Source organism: Alexandromys fortis, unplaced genomic scaffold (assembly GCF_014885135.2).
Source record: "Alexandromys fortis isolate MF-2015 unplaced genomic scaffold, M_Fortis_MF-2015_v1.1 scaffold_1, whole genome shotgun sequence".
Classification (NCBI taxonomy): Eukaryota; Metazoa; Chordata; class Mammalia; order Rodentia; family Cricetidae; genus Alexandromys; species Alexandromys fortis.
Window position 1 is genome coordinate 23399384 of NW_026067927.1, and position 9487 is coordinate 23408870.

The 9487-nt window shown below is 54.9% G+C and overlaps 1 protein-coding gene across 1 annotated transcript in view; it reads left to right on the forward strand.

Annotated features, from left to right (window-relative positions):
* Cmip (c-Maf inducing protein) overlaps positions 1-9186 on the forward strand; it is a 191282-nt gene extending 182096 nt beyond the window's left edge. The window contains exons 15-21 of the mRNA XM_050143904.1: positions 1260-1376; positions 2138-2278; positions 2844-2891; positions 4068-4214; positions 4773-4878; positions 5987-6057; positions 9052-9186. Of these exons, the coding sequence (XP_049999861.1) occupies positions 1260-1376; positions 2138-2278; positions 2844-2891; positions 4068-4214; positions 4773-4878; positions 5987-6057; positions 9052-9105 (684 nt within the window). The 3' untranslated portion in view covers positions 9106-9186. The remainder of the gene's footprint in view (positions 1-1259; positions 1377-2137; positions 2279-2843; positions 2892-4067; positions 4215-4772; positions 4879-5986; positions 6058-9051) is intronic.
* Positions 9187-9487: the final 301 nt, after the last annotated feature.

Consider the following 9487-nt stretch of genomic DNA (forward strand, 5'->3'; position numbering starts at 1 on the left):
ACAGAGCTAGTTCCAGGACAGGCTCCAAAGCTACAGAGAAACCTCCATCTCAAAAAAAAAAAAGGGGGGGGAGAGGAGGGGGTCTAATTTAGGTCTTTTTTCTTACGAATCTGCTCCAAACCCCTCCCTGCTGCCCTGGACCTACCTGCTTTCTAAGCGTGTCCCATGTACCTATAAACATGCCCAATTGCCTACTTGTCACGTCTGGCTTCCCCTGATATCACAGCTTTACCGTTGGCAGTGCTCGGTGTCTCCCCCACCCCTTCCTGCAGAGACTCAGTGTGAGAGAGGACACGGGGAGTCAGCTCCCGCACAAGTGATTTCATGTGTACGCCAGAGCTGTTAATGATGGGCCCGAAGAATATATAGACAGGGAAGGAAGCAGGCAGCCATGGGGATAGAAATGTTTCCATGGAGACATGGTGAGAAGTGGTCCCTGGGTTAGGCTGTCGTTTCCAGAAGGCCCTTGCTAATGTATGAAGTTGCAGGATGTTTGGTCTCTCTGTGGACAGCTCGGGGAGCCCCTGACCTCTTGTGACCTCACCTCTAACTAAATACAAGCAACACCCCCTCCAGTGTATCTCAGGAGAGAGCAGGCTTTGCTGGGTGGGTGATCTCTCAAAGCATGTTTTAGTCGCGCAGAGAAGGCAGGGCATAGGACAGCCTAGCTGCCACCTGAGTCCGGCCTGTTGTTCTCCCACCTAGCAAGAACTGCCTAGAAATTTCTACCTGGTACCCTCAATGCTAAGAATTCACAGGACCCAATACAGCAGCCCCCAGCAGGAGCTGGGGGGGGGATCCTTTTTTTTTTTCCTGTAGTAAAATAGATAGAATGTGAGTGTTACCATCCTATGCAGAAACATTCCAACATGCGGGTTCGCGGCTCTGCTACCACCAGCACCGCCCGCCTCTGGAACACGTGGCCTACAGCTTCACCTCTGCCCTTTCATGCTAGCTCTGCACCCCTGGACAGCTCCAGTGACCACTGTCTCATCTGTCTGGGTGACTGCACCTGCTGCCTGCACCCCGTTCCAGTGTGGTCGCATATGTGTCCAGTGTTAAACGTGTCCTCAGTCACTATTCTCCTTGGGAGAAGGTTTCCATCCATAGGGATGGCGTGACAGTCATGGGAGACCAGACTGTTGGCACAAGCAGGGAAGTTCCCCACCTGTCCCTACCCACAGAGGCTGGCACTGAGGGTCACGGACGGCACTGCGGTGGTACCCCGGTTGCTTCACCTCGGTCTTCTTGCCTCCCAGGTGCACATCCTCATGGGCTCCTGTTACAAGACCAAAAAGTTTCTGCTCTCGCTGGCGGAAAACAAGCTGGGCCCCTGCATGCTCCTGGCACTGAGAGGGAACCAGACCATGGCAGAGGTGAGGTCCTGGCGTGGGTGTCCTCACACGGTGTCTGTGTAAAGAGCAGGCAGGGTGGGCAAGGCAGGTGTGGTTGCAGCCTCTTGAGCGTGTGGCTGCCCTTCTCAGGCCGCTGCTGGTTCATTCACTGTGTCGATCACAGCGATCTCCAGGTTTCTGCTCTGATTACCTGTTACTACATAGCAACTGTCTCCTCTTGAAGCACAGAACCGTTAACAGACAAAGGGGTAGCTAGGCTTGCCTGAGTTGTTCTCCTTTAGAGTTTCCAGAGGTTGCCATAGGGGTTAAAGCCCGTGGCATCCTTTGCAAGACTTTTTTTCTCAGTCCCTCAGAAGTTGGCAGCCCCAGCTTGTCTGCTTTGTGTGGCTTTAGGATCACTGTTCAGTTTCAAAGAGGACAAGCCCAGGGCCCAACTGTTCCTCCTCGATCTCCTCTTCCCCACTACTCCACGAGGTCCTCCAAAGCCAGACACTAACAGAACGTCTGTCCCGTGGACAACAGTTTATAAGAGCTGTCAGAATTGGGGAGCACCTCCTTGCCACATTTTACCCTCTAGAAAGTAGTCACCAAGCCACCCATCAGTCAAGGGGGTGCCAACAGAAAAGAATTTACTGGCCCATGGGGGAAAGCCTACATTTCCCTGGAGGTATGGTTGAAATGTTAACCCGGGGGCAAAGGCAGAGTACTCTGAACGTGGGGAGTAGCGTACGCCAAGGTCCTGTGGCAGGCCACTCCCTGACACAGCCTCCTGACTCCTGCAGATCCTGTGCCTGATGCTGGAATACAACATCATCGACAACAACGACACCCAGTTGCAGATCATCTCCACGCTGGAGAGCACAGATGTGGGCAAGCGCATGTACGAGCAGCTGTGCGACCGGCAGCGGGAGCTGAAGGAGCTGGTAAGTCCTTGCCGCTGCCCGCTGTTCCCAGAACACGAGGTGGCCCCTGTGGACTGCTTCTCCACACCCAGAGCGTTTGGGTTTGTTCCCTGCCCTTCGCACAGGGTTCTAGATGGGCGCAGAAGAGGTAAAGCCCATGGGCCGAAGTCACACAACCCACTTCCGCTTCGTTGCAGAGGCCCCGGTCTTGTCATACCCCGTCCTAGCTGAGAGGCTGTCTCTGCATGGGTGCACACAGGCCCGTGAGGGCTGTCCGTTCCCCTGGAGCCACCCTCCCCTCCCCACTGTGTGGCTCTTTGTAAAAAGTGTGCACAGCCCAGGTCTCCACCATCAGACATCTGGTGGAAAACTTGTCTGTCATTTGAGACTGAAGTGGGTGCCACTTCCCCCAACAAGAATTGGATGGGTGATGTCCCTTCCAGTCAGAGCACCCGCACTTCCACCTCTGCCAGTGTTTCTTGGTGTCACCTATACCATAAGCTGTGACCGTCACGGTGTCTTCTGCTGCCCAAGGGGCTGGTGGCAGAGGGGTCATACGACTCACCTGGTCCCATTTCTATTGCAGCAAAGGAAAGGCGGGCCCACCAGGCTAACACTGCCCTCCAAGTCCACGGTAAGTCCGTTTTTGTCTCTGTGGGGGTGGGGTGGGGTGGGGCGGGGCAAGATGGGTGGAGCAGGGAAGTGAACTGTCCAGATGCCGGGGTGAGAGATGACCAGGAGGGGAGAGAAGGGATGACCATGGGACCGGGAGACGGGCCAGCTCCTCCAGGAGGTAACTGGGCCGAAGAGGAAGAGATGGAAACCAAGCAGAATGAAGATACTCTGCCAAAGCTTGTCTTTGATATTGAGGCTGGGGTTGCAGCTCATGGGTGGAGCCCTAGTTTAGCATGCGTGGAGGCTCCGGGTTCAGTCTTCGGCCCCTCAAAAAAAGACAAAAGATTGCTGGTGACATCGGCAGTATTACCGAGGGGTTGCTAGTAACCATGGTAACAATAGCTACTAAGCACTGGACTGTTAGTCTGCTTGACTTTTACTACCCTATGAGATCTGCACACTGTTTTCCCATTTTCCGGGGTCTTTTGGGGATCTAATTTCCTGCTACCTCACTCTCCTCAAGGCATGGCTTCCTGCTCATGGACCAGAAAGCCTGCCCAGGCTCCAGCCACTGTGGCTCCTTCCCAGCCAGCAAGGAAGGAGGAAGTGACAGGGAACAGCCCGCCCTTCCCTTAGAGATGCTTCTTAGAAGTTCCATGTGCATCTCATTGGCCATATTCAGCACCTGGCCATAATTAGCTGCAGAGGAGGCTGTGAAGTTAGCTGTAACTCAGGGCACAGCTAAAGGTCAAAATAAAGACCCTCAGTCCAGGGTCTGCGGCACGGGTGGCTCTCTGCTGACTTGGGGCTGAGGGCAGCAACCAGCTCTTCACATGGAAACTCCACAGGAGCTGCTGGCCACGGGGTGTGCATGCCTCTGCATTTGCACGCGCGCACACACACACACATGCACACACACACACACTCTCACACACACACACACGCAGGCACACCATGCATGTGAACGTGCACGCTCTGCTTGGGAGGGTGCTGGCCTTGGTTGCAGCCCAGCCGTGACTCAAGCTATGAGTCACACCACAAGGCTGAGCCACCACCTTTCGGCTCCTGGGGACACAAAGACCTCGGTGTGGTCAGAGAACCCGTGTTGGCTGCAGACGAGGCTGGGGGGAGTGGGCGTGAGGCCTCCCTGGTAAATGCCCCAGCCTGCCCTGAGCATCATGCCCACCCACTGCAGGATGCGGACCTGGCCCGCCTGCTGAGCTCTGGCTCCTTTGGAAACCTGGAGAACCTCAGCTTGGCCTTCACCAACGTCACCAGTGCCTGCGCCGAGCACCTCATCAAACTGCCTTCCCTCAAGCAGCTCAATCTGTGGTCCACGCAGGTGCCACCCCGCCCACACCCCGTGCCCTGTCCTCCCCCTCACCTCCCATGGCCAGAGCTCATGGGCCTAGCCACTTACTCTGCATGCGTAACCCTAACCCATTGCCCCAGACAGGAGGAAGTTGGAGTTCCCATGCCACTTGGCAGCCCATTGGGAACATTGCACAGGCTCCTGAGTTGGAAGATACAGGGCTGAGAGTTCACCTTAGGCCTCTCCAGTCTGACAGGGAGGAGGGATACATGAGTATTCTCTTGGTGCCTGCTGGATCCCAGCATGGTACCACTGGCCTAGCTAGCCCTATGGGATACACAGGCTCCTCCATCTCTTGGAAGGGCCACCTGAGCGCTGCTTTCAGGTTTCAGAGCCTAAGTTCCGACTCTGATAGAGGCCCTTGCCTGGCCTACGTCCTGGTGAGAAACTAGATCTGAACTCAGGACGGAGGGCTGTGTGCTGAAAAGAGGGCGTGGCCTCAGATAGATCCCACCCCCTCCCACTCCTGCCCAGCCTTAGGGTCCCCTCCCCCGGGCCTGCAGAGGCTAAGAACCGTGTGCCCCACAGTTTGGAGACGCCGGCCTGCGGCTCCTGTCGGAACACCTCACTATGCTCCAGGTGCTGAACCTGTGTGAGACCCCAGTCACCGACGCCGGCCTGCTGGCCCTCAGCTGTGAGTACCCGGTCTGCAGCAGGTGGGCTGACCCATCCCCCCACCCCACCCCCAAGCTGCGCACCCTGAGAAGGAAGCAGGTGGTTCATTATTAACCAGTTTGTAGCAGACCCGTTGCATGTTGGCACAGGCAAGGTGCTGGGAACAAGCAGAGGGCTGTCCCTGCCCTCGGGGAACTAGTCATCTAGAGGAAACAGGGACTTCGGGAGATTAGCCTGTGCCTTCCGTCCAGCCACCAAAACCCACCATTGTCACTGGTGTCCCAGCCAGCAGCTCCAGCCTTGCTAGCTGCTCAGAAATGCACCCCTGTGCCCCTGGGACCCCAGGCATTCCTGGGCCTGATCAACTTGAGAGGCCTGGGACAGGGTCTAGGCTACTGGTTCCACACAGCTCTGCTCAAGGGGGCAGTGAGCCTGGGAATCCACATGTGCCGTTTTCTAACTTGCTTCCTTAGACAAGAGGCCTCGTGACTCGGTGGTAGAATGGCCAAGCTGGCCTCTGGCAGGTGGCAGAGGGAGTGTAACTGTAGATCACAGAAGTGGCTGTGACAGTCCTACAGTTCTGGATGGTGGGAGCTCTGATACGGGGAACATGAGTGACATTTGAGCCGTTCCCTGCAGGATATTCCTACAGGAAACACATGAGTGTGTGTGTTTGCGCACGCGCGAGGGGGGTTCTAGGTCTAATTAACAGTGCAGAACCGCCATTGGTCTATCGTCACGCCCCCACCCCACCCCAGCATCTCAGTATAAGCCTTTGGATGTGTCTCCAGCAAGCACCTGCATGGTCCAACATGAACCCCAACTTGATGTTGGCTCTTGAGACCAACAGTGAGAGACGTGGGTCAGCAATGCCAGGCAGGAAGCATTCAGGATCCCCAGGGCAAGTCTAGCGCTGAAGGGGAGAGAAGGTCAGAGGTCGGGGACCAAGAAAAGGCCCAGCTCTGACCCCCAGAGCTTAAAATAGACAGCCCTGGTGGTCATGACGGCTGAACCCACAACCATAGCCGCTCCTTACCCATCCACACTGAGAACAGCCTGCAGCTTGAGTGTCCCCATCCTGCCGTAGCTTTTTCATGTGGCCTCATTGCCTGTCTCTCTTTACCCAGCCATGAAGAGTCTTTGCAGTTTAAATATGAACAGCACCAAGCTCTCGGCTGACACCTACGAGGATCTGAAGGTAAGTCCTCCCTGCTGGGTCCCTCCTTCCCTCCCTGACCATCCCCTCCCTTTCTGGCTGCTCTCTCCCCGACTTCTGGCCACCCTTAGAGAAGCGTCTCCAGCACAAGGGCTGGTGCGCCAGAAGCAGATAAAGATGGGTAGGGGTAAGGGCAGGGTGACAAAGGAAGCCAACTAGGGCTCTGTATGGCATGGGGAAACCAAGGAGCATCCCTTCCAAGAAGAGGCCACAGATGTTGAATCTGAAGGATAAGAAGCCTGGAGTGTCCAGGGTGTCGGGGAGGCCCTGGCCATAGCGAGCACAACTGGAGTGTGACAGACGAGGAGGGCCATAGAAATCCTCATTGGGTCACAAAAAGACTGGATCTCCCCCCCCTCCCCAGAATACCCCTGGGGTTCTCAGTGAGGTGCCAAGTCCTACTTTTAAAAACCTAGCTGTTGTTTGGGAGATGACCTGTGGGAACAGCAGCCAGGGCAGACACAGGTCATGTGTTCTCTAGGCTGTTGCAGGCCGCCAGGGCTGGGCCTGGCAACCGAGTAGGGAGAGGAGGAGGCCCTGTGTGTTGCAGCTGGGACATTTCATCTACTGGAACACGTGCTTCTTAGGGAGGTGGAGGCAGGGCCTTCGGCACATCCAGCTTTGGGTCTCAGAGGCACCCTCACGTCCTGGAAGCCACTGCCAGAGAGTCCTCTGGAACCCCTGGTCGGGACCCTCCTTCGCCAGGGTCTCCTGGCGGCCCTCTAACCACTCTTAATCACTCTCTTTGACCTTCCCAGCCATAGCTGGGCTTGCTCTTTGATGCAGGAATGGATGTAGTAACACTCTCCATGCCCAGGCAGGGAACTAAGGCCAGACAACGGCTGCCATGATGTGTGATCAGAGAGGTCACGATTCCCAGGAGGCACAGAACTTAGGAGTCACAGGGGGAGGGTGGTCAGTGGGAGGGGTAAGGGTGAAACTGTGGCGCCAGACACAACTCAAGGTGCCTCTGCCGGCCAGTGTTCTCAGCACTGGGTCAGACTTGAAAGAAGTGTGGCCACCAGGACTTGCACCTGCTAGTTCCATCTGTGCATTTACACACGTGCACACACACTGAGGGGCACCTGTGCATGTAGCGGCATGAGAAGCATGGCTCTCGCAGCATCCTGTGCTCCAGTTCCCCAGAGCCACAGCGACAGTGAAATCAAGTGGAAGAGGGGAGTGGGAGCCAGTGCTTAGGAGGACAAATCACTTACTTGTCTTTTCATTTTGAGAGGGAGGGGGAGAAAGGGAGAGAGTGTGTGTGTGTGTCACGTGTGTGGGTGCATTCAGAAGGCATCAAATCCCCTGGAGCTGGAGTTGCCGGTGGTTGCGAATGACCTGACATGGCGGTGGTTGCGAATGACCTGACATGGATGCTAAGAACCTAACTCTGGTCTCTGGAGGAGCAGTCACTGAGTCATCACTCTAGCCCCTACTATCTCCCATAAAATATTGCTTTGTGTGTGTGCGTGTGCATGTGTATGCTGCCCATAGCGGTCAGAGAACAGCTATGTGCAGTCAGTTCTCTCCTTCCACCTTTACATGAGCTCCAGGGATCAAATTCAGGGTCTCTAGGTTTGTCCAACAAGCACCTTTACCTGCTGAGCCCTCTGCCCAGCCCCTTAACTATTTTTTTACACTCTAGAGTGTCATGGTTCCAACTCAGTGATACCAGTTTTTCACCAACCTCCCTCTTTCCTCTGCTGGGGCATCTGGGAACTGCCTGACTTTTGAAGAAAGATGTTCATGCTAAATGACAGGCAAACCCACATGGTTCAGTAGGCAGTCTGGCCCAGCCCTTCTGTTTTGTTTTTTGGTGTTTTTGTTTTGTTTTGTTTTCCAAAAGAACCTAGACATCTGTATTTTCTGAACAGCCTCCTAGACTGGCAAGCGTGACTTGAAGATGTTTCCCAGCTTTGTACTGGTGACCACAGGCCCCAGCTTGCAGCTTCTGTCTAGGCAGGCAAAACCATTGAAGGTTGTTGGGCATAGGACAAGGCAATGAGCAGGCCACCTTTGTCTCTGTGTGTCCTGGCGTGCATGAAAGCGTGTGTGTATGTTATTGAATAGGGCTGGTGGGCGTAAGGGATATTGGGAAGGCAGGAAGTAAAGGCAGGAGGGACCATTTATGAGACAAATGCCTCTGTAAGTGAAGGAAAAGGCAGCTGTTGAGAGACTAGTCTCCCAGCAGGGACTGAGAAGAATCTTGCAAGTGGATTGGACTGCGGAGGGGCTCAGTGGCTAGAACGCTTGTCTGGTGAGCACTGTGTGCCCCATGCCCAGGTCCATATAGAACGGATGAGGTAGTCCATGCTTGTAATTGCATCACTCGGAGCTGAAGGCAGAAGAATTAGAAGTAGGAGGTCATTCGCTTCGTAGCTGTTTGAGGCCAGCCTGGACTGCATGAAGCCCTGTCTCAAATAAATAAATGTAATAAAAGTGTCAGGTGGGACCATATTTTTGTTTAGGAACAGAGGAACCCAAGACGAAGAGTCCAGGCCAGCTTCTGTTGCTGCCTTGGGACCTTATCCACTCTGCCCAATCTCATTTAACAATGGGAAGGGACCTAGGCATAGTCTATTACAGGGCTTTCCTTGAATGTCAGGGTTAATCCTTAATGCCACTTGGGAGCCAAGGGCAGGACTCAGTGTGGCTACAGTCACAAGACAACAACCCTCAGGACTCCAGATGTGCAGTCAAGTCTCCCAGCAACTGTGATTCCAAGGGGCTGTGGTTTCCACAGCTACTGCCTAATGTCTCTGAGGCCACATGTCCTGTGCTGTGTTTAAGGTCACCAGCCCCTTCTAGAGCCTTGAGAGCCCACAACCTCACAATGGAGAGGGTGTAGGTGGTAAGAGACACACACACACTCCAGCCCTCCAGCCCCCCCCCCCCCGAGGATCAGGCTGTCTACCCTATGGTTCCTGAGGGAAATGGCTGGTATTTGACGAGGTACCTTCTTATCACCCACAGGCCAAACTTCCTAATCTGAAGGAGGTGGATGTCCGCTACACCGAAGCCTGGTGAAGCCCCTGTGTGCACGGGATGGTGTTGCACAAAAACAAAACAAAACAAAACAAAACAAAAAAAAAAACGACTCTTGACTAATAGCTGTAGAGCAGTGGGTCCTGGGATGGCCCCAGCAACTGGCTGTGGGTTAGATGGGGGAGTCTTGGGGGGCGGAGGGGGGGAGGGGTGGGGGAATCCTCAGCACGCCCAGCCCCCGCCTAATTCTTAGAGCTTCATATCGGAACCTTAGACCTTGATCAAAAGCAGCCTTGGTGGCAACAAGAAGAAGAACAGCGGGTAGGGAGGGCAGGGGAGGGGCGGGCGGGGATCCCTGTGTGGGTTTTCTCTGCCTTTGTTGTGTGATGCCATGTGTGGGGGCATTCATCCAGCCTGATGCCAT